Source organism: Carassius gibelio, chromosome A11, assembly GCF_023724105.1.
Source record: "Carassius gibelio isolate Cgi1373 ecotype wild population from Czech Republic chromosome A11, carGib1.2-hapl.c, whole genome shotgun sequence".
Taxonomy (NCBI): Eukaryota; Metazoa; Chordata; class Actinopteri; order Cypriniformes; family Cyprinidae; genus Carassius; species Carassius gibelio.
The window spans coordinates 25,831,926-25,858,511 of NC_068381.1; the positions used below are offsets into that span (position 1 = coordinate 25,831,926).

The following is a 26,586-nucleotide window of genomic DNA, read 5'->3' on the forward strand; positions in this document are numbered from 1 at the left end:
TCTTGTAAGCAGCCAGGGGTTGACTCCAGTTTTTCCTCTAGATAAAGGTTGCCGTGTGTGTTTTCAAATGGATGACACGAGTATTTTCACTTGGACAAGAGCTTAATTACCAGTTTGAGGAATCAATTCTGCAATCACAGGAATCTGCCCAAATACACTGAACCCCCGGGTTGAGTGAAAAAACAGATTCCCTGAATGCATACAACACTATATAATTCAGAAAACCGTCCTTTTGGATAATTCTTGTTTTGCCAAATTATTATCACATTGTTACAGTCACAGAACTAAAGCAACAGGCCACTACAAGGTCCTGCGCCCACGCTGACCACATGTATGGAAAGTGCGCCAGAAGCCCATGGCCAGTTTAAAGTGTCCAGATCCCATATGGTCTAGCGGTTAGGATTCCTGGTTTTTTTTTTTTGACTTTTTGGCCAGCAGTAGAGCTACAGAACCCTGATATGTCGAGGTTCTGACTAGCCCTTAGACCCTTCGATAGCTCAGCTGGTAGAGTGGAGGACTGTAGGTTGGAGTGTTGGCCATCCTTAGGTCGCTGGTTCAACTCCGGCTCGAAGGAGGTGTTTTTTTCATGTTCCCACCAATGTTTTGGCTTGGAGCTGGCTTTCTCACAGCTGTCAGCAGAGCTTGAATTCGCAGTCCACAATTGGAAGGCAAAAGAGCTTTCCCTGACCGGGAATCGAACCCGGGCCGCGGCGGTGAGAGCGCCGAATCCTAACCACTAGACCACCAGGGATGGATGGTGGGCTGGAGGGCTGGTGGGCTGGAGGGCTGGTGGGCTGGTGGGCAGGAGGGCTGGAGGGCTCGTGGGCTGGTGGGCTGGTGGGCTGGAGGGCTAGTAGTCTGTTCTCCTGATAACAAGGTGAGAATGAGCAGACATCAATGCTTGCCACCGTCACATCGAAAACCAACAAGTCTGTAACAATCGGGGGTCTTTACTAGTGGTGGGCCAGTGGCGCAATGGATAACGTGTCTGACTACGGATCAGAAGATTCTAGGTTCGACTCCTGGCTGGCTCGCTCTGTGCTTGTTTTTCTCCGGCTTATTTTGTTGTTGTGTTTTTTTTCTCCAAAGTCCAAAACAAAAGGCAACTGTCTAGGCATTCTTCTATTTTTTCCAAAAAAAGGCACATTCTGCACACCCATTCCGATGTCTAGGGGAGACACGGACATGCTTTGGTATTGCCATTCATCTCACAAAATGCTGGCTGGTGGGCCAGTTGATTCTAGAATGAACAATTTCATCGCTACTCTGTAACCGCTTTACTACTTTGAAGGGTGCAATGCCATGTGGTTTTGATGTCACAGGCTTGCCATTTTGAAGCCTTATCACTAATTGCCACCTGGACATTGAGAATAATTTGTAATCTGCATTAAACTGAACGAGCGAATAATCAGCATATTAAAAATTGGTCTCACTTTCATTATTAACCTCACAACATGTCAGTTTTGTACCTTGACAGACCGACGATAGGCAGTTTTTCCTCTAGATAACGGTTGCCATGTGTGTTTTCAGATGCATGACACAAGTATTTTCACCTGGACAAGACCTTAATTACCAGTTCGAGGTATAAATTCAGCAATCACAGGATTCTGGCCAAAAAACTGAACCATGTGTGAGTCAACAAACATGTCCCTTGAATGCATGCAACACTATATATTTCAGTAAACCGTCCCTTCGGATGATTCTTGTATTGCCAAATTATTATCACATTGTTACAGTCACACACCAAAAGCAACAGGCCACTACAAAACCCTGCGCCCACACTGGCCACATTTATGGAAAGTGGCCCACAAGCTTGTGGCCAGTTAAAGCTGGCCAGTTCCCATATGGTCTAGCAGTTAGGATTCCTGGTTTTCTCGTACGCAGCCAGGGGTTGACTCCAGTTTTTCCTCTAGATAAAGGTTGCCGTGTGTGTTTTCAAATGGATGACACGAGTATTTTCACTTGGACAAGAGCTTAATTACCAGTTTGAGGAATCAATTCTGCAATCACAGGAATCTGCCCAAATACACTGAACCCCCGGGTTGAGTGAAAAAACAGATTCCCTGAATGCATACAACACTATATAATTCAGAAAACCGTCCTTTTGGATAATTCTTGTTTTGCCAAATTATTATCATATTGTTACAGTCACAGAACTAAAGCAACAGGCCACTACAAGGTCCTGCGCCCACGCTGACCACATGTATGGAAAGTGCCCCAGAAGCCCATGGCCAGTTTAAAGTGTCCAGATCCCATATGGTCTAGCGGTTAGGATTCCTGGTTTTCACCCAGGCGGCCCGGGTTCAACTCCCGGTATGGGAATGCATGCTCCTTTTTGCTTCCCTCCTCAAAAATCCAGCAAATCTTCCTGCACCAGAAGTGACTTTTTGGCCAGCAGTAGAGCTACAGAACCCTGATATGTCGAGGTTCTGACTAGCCCTTAGCCCCTTCGATAGCTCAGCTGGTAGAGCGGAGGACTGTAGGTTGGAGTGTTGGCCATCCTTAGGTCGCTGGTTCAACTCCGGCTCGAAGGAGGTGTTTTTTTCATGTTCCCACCAATGTTTTGGCTTGGAGCTGGCTTTCTCACAGCTGTCAGCAGAGCTTGAATTCGCAGTCCACAATTGGAAGGCAAAAGAGCTTTCCCTGACCGGGAATCGAACCCGGGCCGCGGCGGTGAGAGCGCCGAATCCTAACCACTAGACCACCAGGGAGGGATGGTGGGCTGGAGGGCTCGTGGGCTGCTGGGCTGGTGGGATGGAGGGCTGGAGGGCTGGAGGGCTGGTAGTCTGTTCTCCTGATAACAAGGTGAGAATGAGCAGACATCAATGCTTGCCACCGTCACATCGAAAACCAACAAGTCTGTAACAATCGGGGGTCTTTACTTTTGGTGGGCCAGTGGCGCAATGGATAACGCATCTGACTACGGATCAGAAGATTCTAGGTTCGACTCCTGGCTGGCTCGCTCTGTGCTTGTTTTTCTCCGGCTTATTTTGTTGTTGTGTTTTTTTTCTCCAAAGTCCAAAAGAAAAGGCAACTCTCTAGGCATTCTTCTATTTTTTCCAAAAAAAGGCACATTCTGCACACCCATTCCGATGTCTAGGGGAGACACGGACATGCTTTGGTATTGCCATTCGTCTCACAAAATGCAGGCTGGTGGGCCAGTTGATTCTAGAATGAACAATTTCATCGCTACTCTGTAACCGCTTTACTACTTTGAAGGGTGCAATGCCATGTGGTTTTGATGTCACAGGCTTGCCATTTTGAAGCCTTATCACTAATTGCCACCTGGACATTGAGAATAATTTGTAATCTGCATTAAACTGAACGAGCGAATAATCAGCATATTAAAAATTGGTCTCACTTTCATTATTAACCTCACAACATGTCAGTTTTGTACCTTGACAGACCGACGATAGGCAGTTTTTCCTCTAGATAACGGTTGCCATGTGTGTTTTCAGATGCATGACACAAGTATTTTCACCTGGACAAGACCTTAATTACCAGTTCGAGGTATAAATTCAGCAATCACAGGATTCTGGCCAAAAAACTGAACCATGTGTGAGTCAACAAACATGTCCCTTGAATGCATGCAACACTATATATTTCAGTAAACCGTCCCTTCGGATGATTCTTGTATTGCCAAATTATTATCACATTGTTACAGTCACACACCAAAAGCAACAGGCCACTACAAAACCCTGCGCCCACACTGGCCACATTTATGGAAAGTGGCCCACAAGCTTGTGGCCAGTTAAAGCTGGCCAGTTCCCATATGGTCTAGCAGTTAGGATTCCTGGTTTTCTCGTACGCAGCCAGGGGTTGACTCCAGTTTTTCCTCTAGATAAAGGTTGCCGTGTGTGTTTTCAAATGGATGACACGAGTATTTTCACTTGGACAAGAGCTTAATTACCAGTTTGAGGAATCAATTCTGCAATCACAGGAATCTGCCCAAATACACTGAACCCCCGGGTTGAGTGAAAAAACAGATTCCCTGAATGCATACAACACTATATAATTCAGAAAACCGTCCTTTTGCATAATTCTTGTTTTGCCAAATTATTATCACATTGTTACAGTCACAGAACTAAAGCAACAGGCCACTACAAGGTCCTGCGCCCACGCTGACCACATGTATGGAAAGTGCGCCAGAAGCCCATGGCCAGTTTAAAGTGTCCAAATCCCATATGGTCTAGCGGTTAGGATTCCTGGTTTTCACCCAGGCGGCCCGGGTTCAACTCCCGGTATGGGAATGCATGCTCCTTTTTGCTTCCCTCCTCAAAAATCCAGCAAATCTTCCTGCACCAGAAGTGACTTTTTGGCCAGCAGTAGAGCTACAGAACCCTGATATATTGAGGTTCTGATCCAGCAAATCTTCCTGCACCAGAAGTGACTTTTTGGCCAGCAGTAGAGCTACAGAACCCTGATATGTCGAGGTTCTGACTAGCCCTTAGCCCCTTCGATAGCTCAGCTGGTAGAGCGGAGGACTGTAGGTTGGAGTGTTGGCCATCCTTAGGTCGCTGGTTCAACTCCGGCTCGAAGGAGGTGTTTTTTTCATGTTCCCACCAATGTTTTGGCTTGGAGATGGCTTTCTCACAGCTGTCAGCAGAGCTTGAATTCGCAGTCCACAATTGGAAGGCAAAAGAGCTTTCCCTGACCGGGAATCGAACCCGGGCCGCGGCGGTGAGAGCGCCGAATCCTAACCACTAGACCACCAGGGAGGGATGGTGGGCTGGAGGGCTCATGGGCTGGTGGGCAGGAGGGCTGGAGGGCTCGTGGGCTGGTGGGCTGGTGGGCTGGAGGGCTGGTAGTCTGTTCTCCTGATAACAAGGTGAGAATGAGCAGACATCAATGCTTGCCACTGTCACATCGAAAACCAACAAGTCTGTAACAATCGGGGGTCTTTACTAACGGTGGGCCAGTGGCGCAATGGATAACGCGTCTGACTACGGATCAGAAGATTCTAGGTTCGACTCCTGGCTGGCTCGCTCTGTGCTTGTTTTTCTCCGGCTTATTTTGTTGTTGTGTTTTTTTTCTCCAAAGTCCAAAAGAAAAGGCAACTCTCTAGGCATTCTTCTATTTTTTCCAAAAAAAGGCACATTCTGCACACCCATTCCGATGTCTAGGGGAGACACGGACATGCTTTGGTATTGCCATTCGTCTCACAAAATGCAGGCTGGTGGGCCAGTTGATTCTAGAATGAACAATTTCATCGCTACTCTGTAACCGCTTTACTACTTTGAAGGGTGCAATGCCATGTGGTTTTGATGTCACAGGCTTGCCATTTTGAAGCCTTATCACTAATTGCCACCTGGACATTGAGAATAATTTGTAATCTGCATTAAACTGAACGAGCGAATAATCAGCATATTAAAAATTGGTCTCACTTTCATTATTAACCTCACAACATGTCAGTTTTGTACCTTGACAGACCGACGATAGGCAGTTTTTCCTCTAGATAACGGTTGCCATGTGTGTTTTCAGATGCATGACACAAGTATTTTCACCTGGACAAGACCTTAATTACCAGTTCGAGGTACAAATTCAGCAATCACAGGATTCTGGCCAAAAAACTGAACCATGTGTGAGTCAACAAACATGTCCCTTGAATGCATGCAACACTATATATTTCAGTAAACCGTCCCTTCGGATGATTCTTGTATTGCCAAATTATTATCACATTGTTACAGTCACACACCTAAAGCAACAGGCCACTACAAAACCCTGCGCCCACACTGGCCACATTTATGGAAAGTGGCCCACAAGCTTGTGGCCAGTTAAAGCTGGCCAGTTCCCATATGGTCTAGCAGTTAGGATTCCTGGTTTTCTCATACGCAGCCAGGGGTTGACTCCAGTTTTTCCTCTAGATAAAGGTTGCCGTGTGTGTTTTCAAATGGATGACACGAGTATTTTCACTTGGACAAGAGCTTAATTACCAGTTTGAGGAATCAATTCTGCAATCACAGGAATCTGCCCAAATACACTGAACCCCCGGGTTGAGTGAAAAAACAGATTCCCTGAATGCATACAACACTATATAATTCAGAAAACCGTCCTTTTGGATAATTCTTGTTTTGCCAAATTATTATCACATTGTTACAGTCACAGAACTAAAGCAACAGGCCACTTCAAGGTCCTGCGCCCACGCTGACCACATGTATGGAAAGTGCGCCAGAAGCCCATGGCCAGTTTAAAGTGTCCAGATCCCATATGGTCTAGCGGTTAGGATTCCTGGTTTTTTTTTTTTTGACTTTTTGGCCAGCAGTAAAGCTACAGAACCCTGATATGTCGAGGTTCTGACTAGCCCTTAGACCCTTCGATAGCTCAGCTGGTAGAGCGGAGGACTGTAGGTTGGAGTGTTGGCCATCCTTAGGTCGCTGGTTCAACTCCGGCTCGAAGGAGGTGTTTTTTTCATGTTCCCACTAATGTTTTGGCTTGGAGCTGGCTTTCTCACAGCTGTCAGCAGAGCTTGAATTCGCAGTCCACAATTGGAAGGCAAAAGAGCTTTCCCTGACCGGGAATCGAACCCGGGCCGCGGCGGTGAGAGCGCCGAATCCTAACCACTAGACCACCAGGGATGGATGGTGGGCTGGAGGGCTGGTGGGCTGGTGGGCAGGAGGGCTGGAGGGCTCGTGGGCTGGTGGGCTGGTGGGCTGGAGGGCTGGTAGTCTGTTCTCCTGATAACAAGGTGAGAATGAGCAGACATCAATGCTTGCCACCGTCACATCGAAAACCAACAAGTCTGTAACAATCGGGGGTCTTTACTAATGGTGGGCCAGTGGCGCAATGGATAACGCGTCTGACTACGGATCAGAAGATTCTAGGTTCGACTCCTGGCTGGCTCGCTCTGTGCTTGTTTTTCTCCGGCTTATTTTGTTGTTGTGTTTTTTTTCTCCAAAGTCCAAAAGAAAAGGCAACTCTCTAGGCATTCTTCTATTTTTTCCAAAAAAAGGCACATTCTGCACACCCATTCCGATGTCTAGGGGAGACACGGACATGCTTTGGTATTGCCATTCATCTCACAAAATGCTGGCTGGTGGGCCAGTTGATTCTAGAATGAACAATTTCATCGCTACTCTGTAACCGCTTTACTACTTTGAAGGGTGCAATGCCATGTGGTTTTGATGTCACAGGCTTGCCATTTTGAAGCCTTATCACTAATTGCCACCTGGACATTGAGAATAATTTGTAATCTGCATTAAACTGAACGAGCGAATAATCAGCATATTAAAAATTGGTCTCACTTTCATTATTAACCTCACAACATGTCAGTTTTGTACCTTGACAGACCGACGATAGGCAGTTTTTCCTCTAGATAACGGTTGCCATGTGTGTTTTCAGATGCATGACACAAGTATTTTCACCTGGACAAGACCTTAATTACCAGTTCGAGGTATAAATTCAGCAATCACAGGATTCTGGCCAAAAAACTGAACCATGTGTGAGTCAACAAACATGTCCCTTGAATGCATGCAACACTATATATTTCAGTAAACCGTCCCTTCGGATGATTCTTGTATTGCCAAATTATTATCACATTGTTACAGGCACACACCAAAAGCAACAGGCCACTACAAAACCCTGCGCCCACACTGGCCACATTTATGGAAAGTGGCCCACAAGCTTGTGGCCAGTTAAAGCTGGCCAGTTCCCATATGGTCTAGCAGTTAGGATTCCTGGTTTTCTCGTACGCAGCCAGGGGTTGACTCCAGTTTTTCCTCTAGATAAAGGTTGCCGTGTGTGTTTTCAAATGGATGACACGAGTATTTTCACTTGGACAAGAGCTTAATTACCAGTTTGAGGAATCAATTCTGCAATCACAGGAATCTGCCCAAATACACTGAACCCCCGGGTTGAGTGAAAAAACAGATTCCCTGAATGCATACAACACTATATAATTCAGAAAACCGTCATTTTGGATAATTCTTGTTTTGCCAAATTATTATCACATTGTTACAGTCACAGAACTAAAGCAACAGGCCACTACAAGGTCCTGCACCCACGCTGACCACATGTATGGAAAGTGCGCCAGAAGCCCATGGCCAGTTTAAAGTGTCCAGATCCCATATGGTCTAGCGGTTAGGATTCCTGGTTTTCACCCAGGCGGCCCGGGTTCAACTCCCGGTATAGGAATGCATGCTCCTTTTTGCTTCCCTCCTCAAAAATCCAGCAAATCTTCCTGCACCAGAAGTGACTTTTTGGCCAGCAGTAGAGCTACAGAACCCTGATATGTCGAGGTTCTGATCCAGCAAATCTTCCTGCACCAGAAGTGACTTTTTGGCCAGCAGTAGAGCTACAGAACCCTGATATGTCGAGGTTCTGACTAGCCCTTAGCCCCTTCGATAGCTCAGCTGGTAGAGCGGAGGACTGTAGGTTGGAGTGTTGGCCATCCTTAGGTCGCTGGTTCAACTCCGGCTCGAAGGAGGTGTTTTTTTCATGTTCCCACCAATGTTTTGGCTTGGAGATGGCTTTCTCACAGCTGTCAGCAGAGCTTGAATTCGCAGTCCACAATTGGAAGGCAAAAGAGCTTTCCCTGACCGGGAATCGAACCCGGGCCGCGGCGGTGAGAGCGCCGAATACTAACCACTAGACCACCAGGGAGGGATGGTGGGCTGGAGGGCTCGTGGGCTGGAGGGCTCGTGGGCTGGTGGGCAGGAGGGCTGGAGGGCTCGTGGGCTGGTGGGCTGGTGGGCTGGAGGGCTGGTAGTCTGTTCTCCTGATAACAAGGTGAGAATGAGCAGACATCAATGCTTGCCACTGTCACATCGAAAACCAACAAGTCTGTAACAATCGGGGGTCTTTACTAATGGTGGGCCAGTGGCGCAATGGATAACGCGTCTGACTACGGATCAGAAGATTCTAGGTTCGACTCCTGGCTGGCTCGCTCTGTGCTTGTTTTTCTCCGGCTTATTTTGTTGTTGTGTTTTTTTTCTCCAAAGTCCAAAACAAAAGGCAACTCTCTAGGCATTCTTCTATTTTTTCCAAAAAAAGGCACATTCTGCACACCCATTCCGATGTCTAGGGGAGACACGGACATGCTTTGGTATTGCCATTCGTCTCACAAAATGCAGGCTGGTGGGCCAGTTGATTCTAGAATGAACAATTTCATCGCTACTCTGTAACCGCTTTACTACTTTGAAGGGTGCAATGCCATGTGGTTTTGATGTCACAGGCTTGCCATTTTGAAGCCTTATCACTAATTGCCACCTGGACATTGAGAATAATTTGTAATCTGCATTAAACTGAACGAGCGAATAATCAGCATATTAAAAATTGGTCTCACTTTCATTATTAACCTCACAACATGTCAGTTTTGTACCTTGACAGACCGACGATAGGCAGTTTTTCCTCTAGATAACGGTTGCCATGTGTGTTTTCAGATGCATGACACAAGTATTTTCACCTGGACAAGACCTTAATTACCAGTTCGAGGTACAAATTCAGCAATCACAGGATTCTGGCCAAAAAACTGAACCTTGTGTGAGTCAACAAACATGTCCCTTGAATGCATGCAACACTATATATTTCAGTAAACCGTCCCTTCGGATGATTCTTGTATTGCCAAATTATTATCACATTGTTACAGTCACACACCAAAAGCAACAGGCCACTACAAAACCCTGCGCCCACACTGGCCACATTTATGGAAAGTGGCCCACAAGCTTGTGGCCAGTTAAAGCTGGCCAGTTCCCATATGGTCTAGCAGTTAGGATTCCTGGTTTTCTTGTACGCAGCCAGGGGTTGACTCCAGTTTTTCCTCTAGATAAAGGTTGCCGTGTGTGTTTTCAAATGGATGACACGAGTATTTTCACTTGGACAAGAGCTTAATTACCAGTTTGAGGAATCAATTCTGCAATCACAGGAATCTGCCCAAATACACCGAACCCCCGGGTTGAGTGAAAAAACAGATTCCCTGAATGCATACAACACTATATAATTCAGAAAACCGTCCTTTTGGATAATTCTTGTTTTGCCAAATTATTATCACATTGTTACAGTCACAGAACTAAAGCAACAGGCCACTACAAGGTCCTGCGCCCACGCTGACCACATGTATGGAAAGTGCGCCAGAAGCCCATGGCCAGTTTAAAGTGTCCAGATCCCATATGGTCTAGCGGTTAGGATTCCTGGTTTTTTTTTTTTTACTTTTTGGCCAGCAGTAGAGCTACAGAACCCTGATATTTCGAGGTTCTGACTAGCCCTTAGCCCCTTCGATAGCTCAGCTGGTAGAGCGGAGGACTGTAGGTTGGAGTGTTGGCCATCCTTAGGTCGCTGGTTCAACTCCGGCTCGAAGGAGGTGTTTTTTTCATGTTCCCACCAATGTTTTGGCTTGGAGCTGGCTTTCTCACAGCTGTCAGCAGAGCTTGAATTCGCAGTCCACAATTGGAAGGCAAAAGAGCTTTCCCTGACCGGGAATCGAACCCGGGCCGCGGCGGTGAGAGCGCCGAATCCTAACCACTAGACCACCAGGGATGGATGGTGGGCTGGAGGGCTCGTGGGCTGGTGGGCAGGAGGGCTGGAGGGCTCGTGGGCTGGTGGGCTGGTGGGCTGCAGGGCTGGTAGTCTGTTCTCCTGATAACAAGGTGAGAATGAGCAGACATCAATGCTTGCCACCGTCACATCGAAAACCAACAAGTCTGTAACAATCGGGGGTCTTTACTAATGGTGGGCCAGTGGCGCAATGGATAACGCGTCTGACTACGGATCAGAAGATTCTAGGTTCGACTCCTGGCTGGCTTGCTCTGTGCTTGTTTTTCTCCGGCTTATTTTGTTGTTGTGTTTTTTTTCTCCAAAGTCCAAAAGAAAAGGCAACTCTCTAGGCATTCTTCTATTTTTTCCAAAAAAAGGCACATTCTGCACACCCATTCCGATGTCTAGGGGAGACACGGACATGCTTTGGTATTGCCATTCATCTCACAAAATGCTGGCTGGTGGGCCAGTTGATTCTAGAATGAACAATTTCATCGCTACTCTGTAGCCGCTTTACTACTTTGAAGGGTGCAATGCCATGTGGTTTTGATGTCACAGGCTTGCCATTTTGAAGCCTTATCACTAATTGCCGCCTGGACATTGAGAATAATTTGTAATCTGCATTAAACTGAACGAGCGAATAATCAGCATATTAAAAATTGGTCTCACTTTCATTATTAACCTCACAACATGTCAGTTTTGTACCTTGACAGACCGACGATAGGCAGTTTTTCCTCTAGATAACGGTTGCCATGTGTGTTTTCAGATGCATGACACAAGTATTTTCACCTGGACAAGACCTTAATTACCAGTTCGAGGTATAAATTCAGCAATCACAGGATTCTGGCCAAAAAACTGAACCATGTGTGAGTCAACAAACATGTCCCTTGAATGCATGCAACACTATATATTTCAGTAAACCGTCCCTTCGGATGATTCTTGTATTGCCAAATTATTATCACATTGTTACAGTCACACACCAAAAGCAACAGGCCACTACAAAACCCTGCGCCCACACTGGCCACATTTATGGAAAGTGGCCCACAAGCTTGTGGCCAGTTAAAGCTGGCCAGTTCCCATATGGTCTAGCAGTTAGGATTCCTGGTTTTCTCGTACGCAGCCAGGGGTTGACTCCAGTTTTTCCTCTAGATAAAGGTTGCCGTGTGTGTTTTCAAATGGATGACACGAGTATTTTCACTTGGACAAGAGCTTAATTACCAGTTTGAGGAATCAATTCTGCAATCACAGGAATCTGCCCAAATACACTGAACCCCCGGGTTGAGTGAAAAAACAGATTCCCTGAATGCATACAACACTATATAATTCAGAAAACCGTCCTTTTGGATAATTCTTGTTTTGCCAAATTATTATCACATTGTTACAGTCACAGAACTAAAGCAACAGGCCACTACAAGGTCCTGCGCCCACGCTGACCACATGTATGGAAAGTGCGCCAGAAGCCCATGGCCAGTTTAAAGTGTCCAAATCCCATATGGTCTAGCGGTTAGGATTCCTGGTTTTCACCCAGGTGGCCCAGGTTCAACTCCCGGTATGGGAATGCATGCTCCTTTTTGCTTCCCTCCTCAAAAATCCAGCAAATCTTCCTGCACCAGAAGTGACTTTTTGGCCAGCAGTAGAGCTACAGAACCCTGATATGTCGAGGTTCTGATCCAGCAAATCTTCCTGCACCAGAAGTGACTTTTTGGCCAGCAGTAGAGCTACAGAACCCTGATATGTCGAGGTTCTGACTAGCCCTTAGCCCCTTCGATAGCTCAGCTGGTAGAGCGGAGGACTGTAGGTTGGAGTGTTGGCCATCCTTAGGTCGCTGGTTCAACTCCGGCTCGAAGGAGGTGTTTTTTTCATGTTCCCACCAATGTTTTGGCTTGGAGCTGGCTTTCTCACAGCTGTCAGCAGAGCTTGAATTCGCAGTCCACAATTGGAAGGCAAAAGAGCTTTCCCTGACCGGGAATCGAACCCGGGCCGCGGCGGTGAGAGCGCCGAATCCTAACCACTAGACCACCAGGGATGGATGGTGGGCTGGAGGGCTCGTGGGCTCGTGGGCTGGTGGGCTGGTGGGCTGGAGGGCTGGTAGTCTGTTCTCCTGATAACAAGGTGAGAATGAGCAGACATCAATGCTTGCCACCGTCACATCGAAAACCAACAAGTCTGTAACAATCGGGGGTCTTTACTAATGGTGGGCCAGTGGCGCAATGGATAACGCGTCTGACTACGGATCAGAAGATTCTAGGTTCGACTCCTGGCTGGCTCGCTCTGTGCTTGTTTTTCTCCGGCTTATTTTGTTGTTGTGTTTTTTTTCTCCAAAGTCCAAAAGAAAAGGCAACTCTCTAGGCATTCTTCTATTTTTTCCAAAAAAAGGCACATTCTGCACACCCATTCCGATGTCTAGGGGAGACACGGACATGCTTTGGTATTGCCATTCGTCTCACAAAATGCAGGCTGGTGGGCCAGTTGATTCTAGAAAGAACAATTTCATCGCTACTCTGTAACCGCTTTACTACTTTGAAGGGTGCAATGCCATGTGGTTTTGATGTCACAGGCTTGCCATTTTGAAGCCTTATCACTAATTGCCACCTGGACATTGAGAATAATTTGTAATCTGCATTAAACTGAACGAGCGAATAATCAGCATATTAAAAATTGGTCTCACTTTCATTATTAACCTCACAACATGTCAGTTTTGTACCTTGACAGACCGACGATAGGCAGTTTTTCCTCTAGATAACGGTTGCCATGTGTGTTTTCAGATGCATGACACAAGTATTTTCACCTGGACAAGACCTTAATTACCAGTTCGAGGTATAAATTCAGCAATCACAGGATTCTGGCCAAAAAACTGAACCATGTGTGAGTCAACAAACATGTCCCTTGAATGCATGCAACACTATATATTTCAGTAAACCGTCCCTTCGGATGATTCTTGTATTGCCAAATTATTATCACATTGTTACAGTCACACACCAAAAGCAACAGGCCACTACAAGACCCTGCGCCCACACTGGCCACATTTATGGAAAGTGGCCCACAAGCTTGTGGCCAGTTAAAGCTGGCCAGTTCCCATATGGTCTAGCAGTTAGGATTCCTGGTTTTCTTGTACGCAGCCAGGGGTTGACTCCAGTTTTTCCTCTAGATAAAGGTTGCCGTGTGTGTTTTCAAATGGATGACACGAGTATTTTCACTTGGACAAGAGCTTAATTACCAGTTTGAGGAATCAATTCTGCAATCACAGGAATCTGCCCAAATACACTGAACCCCCGGGTTGAGTGAAAAAACAGATTCCCTGAATGCATACAACACTATATAATTCAGAAAACCGTCCTTTTGGATAATTCTTGTTTTGCCAAATTATTATCATATTGTTACAGTCACAGAACTAAAGCAACAGGCCACTACAAGGTCCTGCGCCCACGCTGACCACATGTATGGAAAGTGCCCCAGAAGCCCATGGCCAGTTTAAAGTGTCCAGATCCCATATGGTCTAGCAGTTAGGATTCCTGGTTTTCACCCAGGCGGCCCGGGTTCAACTCCCGGTATGGGAATGCATGCTCCTTTTTGCTTCCCTCCTCAAAAATCCAGCAAATCTTCCTGCACCAGAAGTGACTTTTTGGCCAGCAGTAGAGCTACAGAACCCTGATATGTCGAGGTTCTGACTAGCCCTTAGCCCCTTCGATAGCTCAGCTGGTAGAGCGGAGGACTGTAGGTTGGAGTGTTGGCCATCCTTAGGTCGCTGGTTCAACTCCGGCTCGAAGGAGGTGTTTTTTTTCATGTTCCCACCAATGTTTTGGCTTGGAGCTGGCTTTCTCACAGCTGTCAGCAGAGCTTGAATTCGCAGTCCACAATTGGAAGGCAAAAGAGCTTTCCCTGACCGGGAATCGAACCCGGGCCGCTGCGGTGAGAGCGCCGAATCCTAACCACTAGACCACCAGGGAGGGATGGTGGGCTGGAGGGCTCGTGGGCTGCTGGGCTGGTGGGATGGAGGGCTGGAGGGCTGGAGGGCTGGTAGTCTGTTCTCCTGATAACAAGGTGAGAATGAGCAGACATCAATGCTTGCCACCGTCACATCGAAAACCAACAAGTCTGTAACAATCGGGGGTCTTTACTTTTGGTGGGCCAGTGGCGCAATGGATAACGCATCTGACTACGGATCAGAAGATTCTAGGTTCGACTCCTGGCTGGCTCGCTCTGTGCTTGTTTTTCTCCGGCTTATTTTGTTGTTGTGTTTTTTTTCTCCAAAGTCCAAAAGAAAAGGCAACTCTCTAGGCATTCTTCTATTTTTTCCAAAAAAAGGCACATTCTGCACACCCATTCCGATGTCTAGGGGAGACACGGACATGCTTTGGTATTGCCATTCGTCTCACAAAATGCAGGCTGGTGGGCCAGTTGATTCTAGAATGAACAATTTCATCGCTACTCTGTAACCGCTTTACTACTTTGAAGGGTGCAATGCCATGTGGTTTTGATGTCACAGGCTTGCCATTTTGAAGCCTTATCACTAATTGCCACCTGGACATTGAGAATAATTTGTAATCTGCATTAAACTGAACGAGCGAATAATCAGCATATTAAAAATTGGTCTCACTTTCATTATTAACCTCACAACATGTCAGTTTTGTACCTTGACAGACCGACGATAGGCAGTTTTTCCTCTAGATAACGGTTGCCATGTGTGTTTTCAGATGCATGACACAAGTATTTTCACCTGGACAAGACCTTAATTACCAGTTCGAGGTATAAATTCAGCAATCACAGGATTCTGGCCAAAAAACTGAACCATGTGTGAGTCAACAAACATGTCCCTTGAATGCATGCAACACTATATATTTCAGTAAACCGTCCCTTCGGATGATTCTTGTATTGCCAAATTATTATCACATTGTTACAGTCACACACCAAAAGCAACAGGCCACTACAAAACCCTGCGCCCACACTGGCCACATTTATGGAAAGTGGCCCACAAGCTTGTGGCCAGTTAAAGCTGGCCAGTTCCCATATGGTCTAGCAGTTAGGATTCCTGGTTTTCTCGTACGCAGCCAGGGGTTGACTCCAGTTTTTCCTCTAGATAAAGGTTGCCGTGTGTGTTTTCAAATGGATGACACGAGTATTTTCACTTGGACAAGAGCTTAATTACCAGTTTGAGGAATCAATTCTGCAATCACAGGAATCTGCCCAAATACACTGAACCCCCGGGTTGAGTGAAAAAACAGATTCCCTGAATGCATACAACACTATATAATTCAGAAAACCGTCCTTTTGCATAATTCTTGTGTTGCCAAATTATTATCACATTGTTACAGTCACAGAACTAAAGCAACAGGCCACTACAAGGTCCTGCGCCCACGCTGACCACATGTATGGAAAGTGCGCCAGAAGCCCATGGCCAGTTTAAAGTGTCCAAATCCCATATGGTCTAGCGGTTAGGATTCCTGGTTTTCACCCAGGCGGCCCGGGTTCAACTCCCGGTATGGGAATGCATGCTCCTTTTTGCTTCCCTCCTCAAAAATCCAGCAAATCTTCCTGCACCAGAAGTGACTTTTTGGCCAGCAGTAGAGCTACAGAACCCTGATATATTGAGGTTCTGATCCAGCAAATCTTCCTGCACCAGAAGTGACTTTTTGGCCAGCAGTAGAGCTACAGAACCCTGATATGTCGAGGTTCTGACTAGCCCTTAGCCCCTTCGATAGCTCAGCTGGTAGAGCGGAGGACTGTAGTTTGGAGTGTTGGCCATCCTTAGGTCGCTGGTTCAACTCCGGCTCGAAGGAGGTGTTTTTTTCATGTTCCCACCAATGTTTTGGCTTGGAGATGGCTTTCTCACAGCTGTCAGCAGAGCTTGAATTCGCAGTCCACAATTGGAAGGCAAAAGAGCTTTCCCTGACCGGGAATCGAACCCGGGCCGCGGCGGTGAGAGCGCCGAATCCTAACCACTAGACCACCAGGGAGGGATGGTGGGCTGGAGGGCTCGTGGGCTGGAGGGCTCGTGGGCTGGTGGGCAGGAGGGCTGGATGGCTCGTGGGCTGGTGGGCTGGTGGGCTTGAGGGCTGGTAGTCTGTTCTCCTGATAACAAGGTGAGAATGAGCAGACATCAATGCTTGCCACTGTCACATCGAAAACCAACAAGTCTGTAACAATCGGGGGTCTTTACTAATGGTGGGCCAGTGGCGCAATGGATAACGCGTCTGACTACGGATCAGAAGATTCTAGGTTCGACTCCTGGCTGGCTCGCTCTGTGCTTGTTTTTCTCCGGCTTATTTTGTTGTTGTGTTTTTTTTCTCCAAAGTCCAAAACAAAAGGCAACTCTCTAGGCATTCTTCTATTTTTTCCAAAAAAAGGCACATTCTGCACACCCATTCCGATGTCTAGGGGAGACACGGACATGCTTTGGTATTGCCATTCGTCTCACAAAATGCAGGCTGGTGGGCCAGTTGATTCTAGAATGAACAATTTCATCGCTACTCTGTAACCGCTTTACTACTTTGAAGGGTGCAATGCCATGTGGTTTTGATGTCACAGGCTTGCCATTTTGAAGCCTTATCACTAATTGCCACCTGGACATTGAGAATAATTTGTAATCTGCATTAAACTGAACGAGCGAATAATCAGCATATTAAAAATTGGTCTCACTTTCATTATTAACCTCACAACATGTCAGTTTTGTACCTTGACAGACCGACGATAGGCAGTTTTTCCTCTAGATAACGGTTGCCATGTGTGTTTTCAGATGCATGACACAAGTATTTTCACCTGGACAAGACCTTAATTACCAGTTCGAGGTATAAATTCAGCAATCACAGGATTCTGGCCAAAAAACTGAACCATGTGTGAGTCAACAAACATGTCCCTTGAATGCATGCAACACTATATATTTCAGTAAACCGTCCCTTCGGATGATTCTTGTATTGCCAAATTATTATCACATTGTTACAGTCACACACCAAAAGCAACAGGCCACTACAAAACCCTGCGCCCACACTGGCCACATTTATGGAAAGTGGCCCACAAGCTTGTGGCCAGTTAAAGCTGGCCAGTTCCCATATGGTCTAGCAGTTAGGATTCCTGGTTTTCTCGTACGCAGCCAGGGGTTGACTCCAGTTTTTCCTCTAGATAAAGGTTGCCGTGTGTGTTTTCAAATGGATGACACGAGTATTTTCACTTGGACAAGAGCTTAATTACCAGTTTGAGGAATCAATTCTGCAATCACAGGAATCTGCCCAAATACACTGAACCCCCGGGTTGAGTGAAAAAACAGATTCCCTGAATGCATACAACACTATATAATTCAGAAAACCGTCCTTTTGGATAATTCTTGTTTTGCCAAATTATTATCACATTGTTACAGTCACAGAACTAAAGCAACAGGCCACTACAAGGTCCTGCGCCCACGCTGACCACATGTATGGAAAGTGCGCCAGAAGCCCATGGCCAGTTTAAAGTGTCCAAATCCCATATGGTCTAGCGGTTAGGATTCCTGGTTTTCACCCAGGCGGCCCGGGTTCAACTCCCGGTATGGGAATGCATGCTCCTTTTTGCTTCCCTCCTCAAAAATCCAGCAAATCTTCCTGCACCAGAAGTGACTTTTTGGCCAGCAGTAGAGCTACAGAACCCTGATATGTCGAGGTTCTGATCCAGCAAATCTTCCTGCACCAGAAGTGACTTTTTGGCCAGCAGTAGAGCTACAGAACCCTGATATGTCGAGGTTCTGACTAGCCCTTAGCCCCTTCGATAGCTCAGCTGGTAGAGCGGAGGACTGTAGGTTGGAGTGTTGGCCATCCTTAGGTCGCTGGTTCAACTCCGGCTCGAAGGAGGTGTTTTTTTCATGTTCCCACCAATGTTTTGGCTTGGAGCTGGCTTTCTCACAGCTGTCAGCAGAGCTTGAATTCGCAGTCCACAATTGGAAGGCAAAAGAGCTTTCCCTGACCGGGAATCGAACCCGGGCCGCGGCGGTGAGAGCGCCGAATCCTAACCACTAGACCACCAGGGATGGATGGTGGGCTGGAGGGCTCGTGGGCTGGTGGGCTGGTGGGCTGGAGGGCTGGTAGTCTGTTCTCCTGATAACAAGGTGAGAATGAGCAGACATCAATGCTTGCCACCGTCACATCGAAAACCAACAAGTCTGTAACAATCGGGGGTCTTTACTAATGGTGGGCCAGTGGCGCAATGGATAACGCGTCTGACTACGGATCAGAAGATTCTAGGTTCGACTCCTGGCTGGCTCGCTCTGTGCTTGTTTTTCTCCGGCTTATTTTGTTGTTGTGTTTTTTTTCTCCAAAGTCCAAAAGAAAAGGCAACTCTCTAGGCATTCTTCTATTTTTTCCAAAAAAAGGCACATTCTGCACACCCATTCCGATGTCTAGGGGAGACACGGACATGCTTTGGTATTGCCATTCGTCTCACAAAATGCAGGCTGGTGGGCCAGTTGATTCTAGAAAGAACAATTTCATCGCTACTCTGTAACCGCTTTACTACTTTGAAGGGTGCAATGCCATGTGGTTTTGATGTCACAGGCTTGCCATTTTGAAGCCTTATCACTAATTGCCACCTGGACATTGAGAATAATTTGTAATCTGCATTAAACTGAACGAGCGAATAATCAGCATATTAAAAATTGGTCTCACTTTCATTATTAACCTCACAACATGTCAGTTTTGTACCTTGACAGACCGACGATAGGCAGTTTTTCCTCTAGATAACGGTTGCCATGTGTGTTTTCAGATGCATGACACAAGTATTTTCACCTGGACAAGACCTTAATTACCAGTTCGAGGTATAAATTCAGCAATCACAGGATTCTGGCCAAAAAACTGAACCATGTGTGAGTCAACAAACATGTCCCTTGAATGCATGCAACACTATATATTTCAGTAAACCGTCCCTTCGGATGATTCTTGTATTGCCAAATTATTATCACATTGTTACAGTCACACACCAAAAGCAACAGGCCACTACAAGACCCTGCGCCCACACTGGCCACATTTATGGAAAGTGGCCCACAAGCTTGTGGCCAGTTAAAGCTGGCCAGTTCCCATATGGTCTAGCAGTTAGGATTCCTGGTTTTCTTGTACGCAGCCAGGGGTTGACTCCAGTTTTTCCTCTAGATAAAGGTTGCCGTGTGTGTTTTCAAATGGATGACACGAGTATTTTCACTTGGACAAGAGCTTAATTACCAGTTTGAGGAATCAATTCTGCAATCACAGGAATCTGCCCAAATACACTGAACCCCCGGGTTGAGTGAAAAAACAGATTCCCTGAATGCATACAACACTATATAATTCAGAAAACCGTCCTTTTGGATAATTCTTGTTTTGCCAAATTATTATCATATTGTTACAGTCACAGAACTAAAGCAACAGGCCACTACAAGGTCCTGCGCCCACGCTGACCACATGTATGGAAAGTGCCCCAGAAGCCCATGGCCAGTTTAAAGTGTCCAGATCCCATATGGTCTAGCGGTTAGGATTCCTGGTTTTTTTTTTTTTACTTTTTGGCCAGCAGTAGAGCTACAGAACCCTGATATGTCGAGGTTCTGACTAGCCCTTAGCCCCTTCGATGGCGGTACCTGACAACCACAAGTCTGTAAAATTAATCCAATAGTATGCCGACTTCTATCTTTTAAAAACCAATCACGTTATGACCTCTATCTTTTGAAAACCAATCACGTTACGACCTCTATCTTTTGAAAACCAATCACGTTACGACTTCTATCTTTTAAAAACCAATCACCTTACGACTTCTATCTTTTATAAATCAATCACGTTGCGATCTCTATTTTTCCGCGTCCAATGAAATGGCAAGGTCTATTTCTCATACACCAATCACGCACGTCCTCGCCAATTGCATGTAATCTCCGCTCAGGTAACGTTAAATTATTTACATTCCGCTCATGTATGTTATTTATATCTTGATATGAATGAAATGGTTTAGGATTTTTGTTCTTTAGGAATAGCAAGATTGGCCATGTAAATTAGCCTATGATTACCGCTTGATACTACGTAACGTCAACTGTCACTGATGTGTAAATACTATTACGACCGGAGCTAACGTAACTGTAAATATGTCGAATTTAACCGATTAACAAGTTTTCTCAATGAAAAAAAAAATGCTTTTTATTTAATTGTAATAAGGTTCCACAGCTTTTTCCAAATGCGGCATTTGAACACACAAAATAAATTTGGAAAATGTTAATGTTTTGTTTAACTTTTACACGTATGTTATATGTTTGTACATATGTTATGACCAGTCAAAAGAAGTGAATGGATAAGTTTATACATTCAGGTTCATGCCCTTATCACATGGACACAGTTGAAAGACCACAATATGTTTAATCTGAGTATTTGTTTTAGTCAAATTAATCCATAATGCTATATATTTATTTATTTATTTATACTCATAAACGTGTTGTATGAGCCTAGGTCATTGAGACATACAGCCATAATAGAAAGATCTATCACAACTTGTTAAGACTCTATGTAATTGTTCTTATACTTTTATTCTTGTTATAATCTTATTATATGTATTTTTTTATATTTGTACAAACATACACACATACATACAAACATATATATATATATATATATATATATATATATATATATATATATATATATATATATATATATATATATATATATATATATATATATATATATATATATATATATATATATATATATATAAATGTTATATAATTGTTTTGACATTATATATATGACTGAATTGTGCAATTGAAATGTTTCCTCTTGGCATGAATATAGCCCCTGCTGCTGACATGGCATTAAATAATAAATAAATAAATCACAACATGTTATATGTAAGATAATATGTGTATTATAATGAACTTATAATCTGCTATAATATGGCGGTCGTTCTGGACCAGGAACACAACTAGCTATCATGAAATGAACACAACAGGAGGGTAAATGCTACAGGCTACAATGGCAGTTAGTGTAACGTGTTATGTAGTGTTTCAGGCAACGACATGGCTTCAGCTAAGTCTCACAAAGGCATGAGTAATGCTGAATGGCTTGCGCGTCTGGAGATTTTTGCCCAAACAGGAGTTTGGCCATCTACACAGGGGAATAGACCTTCTCCCCGACAAAAACGATGGCATGAGATGTATCAGAAGGTAAGTTATGCAGCTAGATTCATGGGCAAACTAACAAACTTTTTTGACAATACATTGTGGTATTTTTATTTATGTGTATGGTTAAGTAATTACATGTAAATACAATGTTATATTGATATAATTATGATGACTTATTGCTGTTTTGAGATCCAGTGTCAGAGGTATAATTCATGTTCACAGATAGAAAAGTGCCCTCTGCAAATGAGGGGACAGACCACTCTTCTGAAGGAAGCTCAGACATGTATTTGTGGCTTTCACAAGGTAACTTCAATTAGCCTGGTTCAAGTTGCATAAATAGATAGATGTGTTTGCAACATCAATGTGTCTTTATATCTAAAATCACATTAGGAAGACTGTTTTGTACTTTATGCATGTGTCACAGGTTCATCCACCAGTCACAGGGGAAGCATCACAGAGCACCCCGGCCCAAAGCACACCCTCTGTCAGCGATGTGTCATGTCCTGCAAAGAGACCTAAACTGACATTGTCAATGGTAAGCAGACCACACTATTGCATGCATCACTGCAGATACTGAAACATCTCAACCTTTAACTATAGTGTTAGGGTTTTGTTATCACTAACCATGACAAATCTTTTTAGTTTGAAAAGTCAAGGTTTGGAGGCTCACATGTGGCAGCAGCAAAACCTAATTTGAGCACCCAGAGGAAAACCTCTCAGGTTAATATTAAAAGACATCAAGACTTTTATAATGTCATCATGACTTTATCACTATGTAATTTTAATGTATTAAAAACATGGCAATCCCCTTAATAAATTATTCATAATGTTTGACTCCACAGATGTTAGAGCACTCCAGTTCAGCTACAGTTTCATGTCCACCCTCTGATCCTCATCCTCCTCCATCCCCCAAACCTCATCAGCCCGTCATCCAGTCCTCCTCTTCCTTCTTCCTTCCTCCACCTCAGAGTTCACAACGCATCAAAAAAACAGCAACGCCATCAACTGTTTCTGAGAATACTGTTGTGAGGAGCCCAGTAAGATCTCATTCAAAATATATACATGTCTTCATCATTTAATGCTCTCTTAGCTTTTATTTAAACCAGTGTTTTTTATAATATCAGCAGGTCTCATCTCAGCCAGAAGATCTCCCCCTTCTGTGGCCACAGACAATGCCACAGCAAGACCAGAAGTGGGTGTCAGAAGCACTTTTTAGGGTTGGTGCAAAGGGAAAGCTGGAGCTGCGTGAAAACCTACAGTTGTGGTATCACCCCCCACCACCAGCCCTGTTGTACCACCAAGCTCCAACACCTGATAGGTTTTTTTCACAGCGTCTCTTGCTCTGGATGCCATATAAGCTGTGGAAGGTGCGGCTCCAGTGTACTAACCCTGCCTGTGCCAGGCAACAGCTGTGTGGTGGTGGACTGCACAGGAGGGTACGACAGGTGTTAGACATTGACAGATACTACAACCTGGTGACAGAGACCCTGATCTGCACCAGGTGTAGAACCAGCTATCTGTCCTGGAGTCAAGCTGTGCTGCAGCAGTTGGACCTGGCCCATCGATCTGAATTCAGGGTCATCCTCACACGCAAGTAATTATTTTGCAGTCATTTTCACTTATGTTCTACCCTTTCTGATAAATATTTCCTACAATAATTAGATACCTTATAATAAGATACTTAAATGAATGCTTTTTTCCAAGGTATGCCTGTGACATTCGGGTTCTTCGCTTGCTGCGTGAGAGGGGCATGGGGAATGGCCCAGTGAGGATCATCGGCCAGCTGAGAGAGAACCACAGTGAGGAGTGGTTGAAACGTGCGCTTCGGTACACATCAGAGTGTGTGGCCTTTTTTGATAATCGTGGCCTGCATCCGCTGCACTTCCAGGAGCCACCACCACTTGCTTCAGTACCCAGCTACAAATGGCTCCTCACTGTATATAGTCAGGACATTCTCAACAGGCTCGATCACATAAAGGCCAGCATAACATCCACGTATGGATCAATCTTAAAAATGGATTCAACTAAGAAGGTCAGATAAGCTGCTTAATTGACTGTACCCTTATCTATAATGTATTGTTAGACCAAGAGAGCTTTATTTTTTTCAGTGTAACTGATTTGGATGCATGTTGTATTATTTGCTATGCTTATTGTTTCTTTCAGATCACCAAGAAGTTGAGCGGGCCTGCGAAAGGCACAGCACAGTGGCTTACCTCAGTGGGCAATGAGATAGGTCAGGTGCTGATGAGTGTCCTGACTGCGAATGAAGGGGCTGGGTTAGACCTCATGGCTGCAGGGCTCATGGAGCGATACCGGAGTGCTGGTGTTGATCCTCCCACTATCATTTATGTGGACTGTGATTGTTGCAAGAAAGTGGGAGAGACTAAATTGAAGAGGCGGTTCAGCGGCTGGCCAGATGTCATCGTCCGCCTAGACATTTGGCATTTTATGCGAAGTCTGGCAGTAGGGTGCACCACTGACGCCCACCAGTTGTACCCTACTTTTATGGCAAGGCTGTCATCCTGTATTTTTGAGTGGGATGCAGGGGATCTCACTCTGCTGAGACAGGCCAAAAGGGAGCAACTCATCCAACAGGGCTGGCCTACTCTGTCGGAGGCAGAACTGGACCATCATTTAACTAAAGCTGAGCTGCTCCAGCACTGCAGGAGGAGAACACGGGGAGAAGAAACCACTTTCCGCCTCCTTGATATGCTCATCAGAGAGCTCATGGGTGGCAAGGGGAATGATGCTCTTGGTGTTCCTCTACTTGACAGTGTGAGAATGCAGCACATCTGGAATGTCCAGAGGCGGCACATCACCTGTATCCAAGACCCTCCAAATGTGCCGCTCTATACTGAAACTGGAACTACAAGCAAGGGTGGGGTGGTTCTAAAAACTTATCGTTGTGCCAGAGGCTCCACATCCCTGGAATCATTTCACTGCCACCTAAACAGATTTATTCCAGGTTTGTCATGTCAGAATATACCACATTTTGCCACTAATTCCTGTTTATCAAGATATTTGCAGATTAAATTTTATGTTTTGCATTTTCTCAAAGCAATATTTGGCTTTCTATTTCTTTTTCTAGGGAACAGCGCAAACAGCCTGAACTTCCAGATTTATCTCCTGGAAGGTTTATTACGCTGGAATCAGGACCGGGCTGAAGCTGCTGTTGCAGATGGAGGTTCAACTCTGCGCTCTTACACAGGGGAGCTGGTTTACTCTGTCAATGAGAACTACAATAAGTTGTATGGCAGGAAATTGGTCCCTAGCTTCACTCCACCTGCAGTATACACAGGTAAAAATATTTTGATAAATGCAGCTCATGATGTAGCATGTTTTTGGTAAAATTACAAGTGCTTTTGGACAATAATAATGTAATTTTGACATATCAGAGAAAAATTATACTACCAGAATATTTATACATTATTCTGTGTTCTAGGTTTCAGGGCAGAAAATAAAATACATAGTAGAATATAGAGTAATCCTGTCTTTTTATGATACCCTCTGAATTAGATATATATTGTTCATACAGAAGTGGACAACAAAATATTTACTGCATTTCTAAATAAACCTTTCTGCATAATTTCCATTAAAAATGTTTCCTGTTACAAATATTTCCTCAGGGGAGCTCATTGGAGTACAGTACTTGTTGAGGCAGAATAGTCAGCCCCTGGAGGACATGTGCCCTACCTCTGATAGGACCTCTCAATTGCTGGAGGAGATAGATGTGGAGGAGCAAGTGGAAAAGGATGAGGGTTTCATTGATTTCTTTGGAGAGGAAGCCACAGTGGCAAATCTTGTGGCATCAGATGACTTAGTCCTTTCAGGTCCACCAGTTCTACCAGCTGCACCAGTTCCCAGTGTCCAGGCTCCTACAGCTGCACCACTGCCCAGTGTCAAAATTCCACCACTGCCCATTGTCCAGACTCCACCACTGCCCAGTGTCCAGACTCCACCATTGCCCAGTGTCCAGACTCCACCACTGCCCAGTGTCCAGACTCCACCACTGCCCAGTGTCCAGACTCCACCATTGCCCAGTGTCCAGACTCCACCACTGCCCAGTGTCCAGACTCCACCACTGCCCAGTGTCCAGACTCCACCACTGCCCAGTGTCCAGGCTCCACCACTGCTCAGAGTCCGGGCTCCTTCAACTGCACCAGTGCCCAGTGTAGCTGCATCACTGCTCAGTGTCCAGGCTCCACCATTGTTCAGAGTCCGGGCTCCTTCAGCTGCACCAGTGCCCAGTGTCCAGGCTCCACCACTGCTCAGAGTCCGGGCTCCTTCAGCTGCACCAGTGCCCAGTGTAGCTGCACCACTGCCCAGTGTCCAGACTCCACCACTGCCCAGTGTCCAGGCTCCACCACTGCTCAGAGTCCGGGCTCCTTCAGCTGCACCAGTGCCCAGTGTAGCTGCACCACTGCCCAGTGTCCAGACTCCACCACTGCCCAGTGTCCAGACTCCACCACTGCCCAGTGTCCAGGCTCCACCACTGCTCAGAGTCCGGGCTCCTTCAGCTGCACCAGTGCCCAGTGTAGCTGCACCACTGCCCAGTGTCCAGACTCCACCACTGCCCAGTGTCCAGGCTCCACCACTGCTCAGAGTCCGGGCTCCTTCAGCTGCACCAGTGCCCAGTGTAGCTGCACCACTGCCCAGTGTCCAGACTCCACCACTGCCCAGTGTCCAGGCTCCACCACTGCTCAGAGTCCGGGCTCCTTCAGCTGCACCAGTGCCCAGTGTAGCTGCACCACTGCCCAGTGTCCAGACTCCACCACTGCCCAGTGTCCAGGCTCCACCACTGCTCAGAGTCCGGGCTCCTTCAGCTGCACCAGTACCCAGTGTCCAGGATCCTTTAGATACACCAGTGCCCTCAGCAATGGTAAAATTTCCTTTTCTATACGAATTGTCACTCATTTAGTTATCTGCCATTAAGCAGTAAACTTACTTAACAGCATGTAAATACCTAACCAACAGTTATATATTTCCAGGCTGTTGACGAACACTGCATTCCTGGAATGGACCGGGTG

At 45.7% G+C, this 26,586-nt stretch overlaps 1 protein-coding gene and 18 non-coding genes across 19 annotated transcripts; 11 read left to right on the forward strand and 8 right to left on the reverse strand.

The window, feature by feature from the left end:
- Positions 1–679: 679 nt before the first annotated feature.
- On the reverse strand, positions 680–751 carry trnae-cuc (transfer RNA glutamic acid (anticodon CUC)). The gene has a single exon. It is a non-coding gene; the product is annotated as a tRNA-Glu (tRNA).
- A 1,499-nt stretch (positions 752–2,250) lies between these two features.
- trnae-uuc (transfer RNA glutamic acid (anticodon UUC)) lies at positions 2,251–2,322 on the forward strand. The gene has a single exon. It is a non-coding gene; the product is annotated as a tRNA-Glu (tRNA).
- Positions 2,323–2,639: 317 nt separating this feature from the next.
- Positions 2,640–2,711, reverse strand: trnae-cuc (transfer RNA glutamic acid (anticodon CUC)). Its single transcript has one exon. It is a non-coding gene; the product is annotated as a tRNA-Glu (tRNA).
- A 1,467-nt stretch (positions 2,712–4,178) lies between these two features.
- Positions 4,179–4,250, forward strand: trnae-uuc (transfer RNA glutamic acid (anticodon UUC)). The gene has a single exon. It is a non-coding gene; the product is annotated as a tRNA-Glu (tRNA).
- A 396-nt stretch (positions 4,251–4,646) lies between these two features.
- On the reverse strand, positions 4,647–4,718 carry trnae-cuc (transfer RNA glutamic acid (anticodon CUC)). The gene has a single exon. It is a non-coding gene; the product is annotated as a tRNA-Glu (tRNA).
- A 194-nt stretch (positions 4,719–4,912) lies between these two features.
- trnar-acg (transfer RNA arginine (anticodon ACG)) lies at positions 4,913–4,985 on the forward strand. The gene has a single exon. It is a non-coding gene; the product is annotated as a tRNA-Arg (tRNA).
- Positions 4,986–6,503: 1,518 nt separating this feature from the next.
- Positions 6,504–6,575, reverse strand: trnae-cuc (transfer RNA glutamic acid (anticodon CUC)). Its single transcript has one exon. It is a non-coding gene; the product is annotated as a tRNA-Glu (tRNA).
- Positions 6,576–6,769: 194 nt separating this feature from the next.
- trnar-acg (transfer RNA arginine (anticodon ACG)) lies at positions 6,770–6,842 on the forward strand. The gene has a single exon. It is a non-coding gene; the product is annotated as a tRNA-Arg (tRNA).
- A 1,966-nt stretch (positions 6,843–8,808) lies between these two features.
- Positions 8,809–8,881, forward strand: trnar-acg (transfer RNA arginine (anticodon ACG)). The gene has a single exon. It is a non-coding gene; the product is annotated as a tRNA-Arg (tRNA).
- Positions 8,882–10,398: 1,517 nt separating this feature from the next.
- On the reverse strand, positions 10,399–10,470 carry trnae-cuc (transfer RNA glutamic acid (anticodon CUC)). The gene has a single exon. It is a non-coding gene; the product is annotated as a tRNA-Glu (tRNA).
- Positions 10,471–12,421: 1,951 nt separating this feature from the next.
- Positions 12,422–12,493, reverse strand: trnae-cuc (transfer RNA glutamic acid (anticodon CUC)). The gene has a single exon. It is a non-coding gene; the product is annotated as a tRNA-Glu (tRNA).
- A 170-nt stretch (positions 12,494–12,663) lies between these two features.
- trnar-acg (transfer RNA arginine (anticodon ACG)) lies at positions 12,664–12,736 on the forward strand. Its single transcript has one exon. It is a non-coding gene; the product is annotated as a tRNA-Arg (tRNA).
- A 3,145-nt stretch (positions 12,737–15,881) lies between these two features.
- trnae-uuc (transfer RNA glutamic acid (anticodon UUC)) lies at positions 15,882–15,953 on the forward strand. Its single transcript has one exon. It is a non-coding gene; the product is annotated as a tRNA-Glu (tRNA).
- A 396-nt stretch (positions 15,954–16,349) lies between these two features.
- Positions 16,350–16,421, reverse strand: trnae-cuc (transfer RNA glutamic acid (anticodon CUC)). Its single transcript has one exon. It is a non-coding gene; the product is annotated as a tRNA-Glu (tRNA).
- A 210-nt stretch (positions 16,422–16,631) lies between these two features.
- trnar-acg (transfer RNA arginine (anticodon ACG)) lies at positions 16,632–16,704 on the forward strand. Its single transcript has one exon. It is a non-coding gene; the product is annotated as a tRNA-Arg (tRNA).
- A 1,216-nt stretch (positions 16,705–17,920) lies between these two features.
- trnae-uuc (transfer RNA glutamic acid (anticodon UUC)) lies at positions 17,921–17,992 on the forward strand. Its single transcript has one exon. It is a non-coding gene; the product is annotated as a tRNA-Glu (tRNA).
- A 396-nt stretch (positions 17,993–18,388) lies between these two features.
- Positions 18,389–18,460, reverse strand: trnae-cuc (transfer RNA glutamic acid (anticodon CUC)). The gene has a single exon. It is a non-coding gene; the product is annotated as a tRNA-Glu (tRNA).
- Positions 18,461–18,622: 162 nt separating this feature from the next.
- On the forward strand, positions 18,623–18,695 carry trnar-acg (transfer RNA arginine (anticodon ACG)). Its single transcript has one exon. It is a non-coding gene; the product is annotated as a tRNA-Arg (tRNA).
- A 2,759-nt stretch (positions 18,696–21,454) lies between these two features.
- LOC128022761 (uncharacterized) lies at positions 21,455–26,477 on the forward strand. Its single transcript, XM_052610554.1, has 10 exons — positions 21,455–21,601; positions 21,782–21,862; positions 21,984–22,094; positions 22,202–22,279; positions 22,402–22,596; positions 22,684–23,153; positions 23,264–23,591; positions 23,723–24,524; positions 24,648–24,857; positions 25,186–26,477. The coding sequence occupies exons 1-10, from the start codon at positions 21,455–21,457 to the stop codon at positions 26,475–26,477; spliced, it is 3,714 nt and encodes a 1,237-aa protein (XP_052466514.1).
- The last annotated feature ends 109 nt before the right edge of the window (positions 26,478–26,586 follow it).

Excerpts from the sequence above, each read along its gene's own strand:
- LOC128022761 (XM_052610554.1), top strand. The coding sequence starts at position 21,455 with ATGGCTTCAGCTAAGTCTCACAAAGGCATGAGTAATGCTGAATGGCTT. Across the intron at positions 22,280-22,401 it reads CCCAGAGGAAAACCTCTCAG|ATGTTAGAGCACTCCAGTTC; the intron begins GTTAATATTAAA and ends TTGACTCCACAG. Across the intron at positions 23,592-23,722 it reads AAATGGATTCAACTAAGAAG|ATCACCAAGAAGTTGAGCGG; the intron begins GTCAGATAAGCT and ends TGTTTCTTTCAG.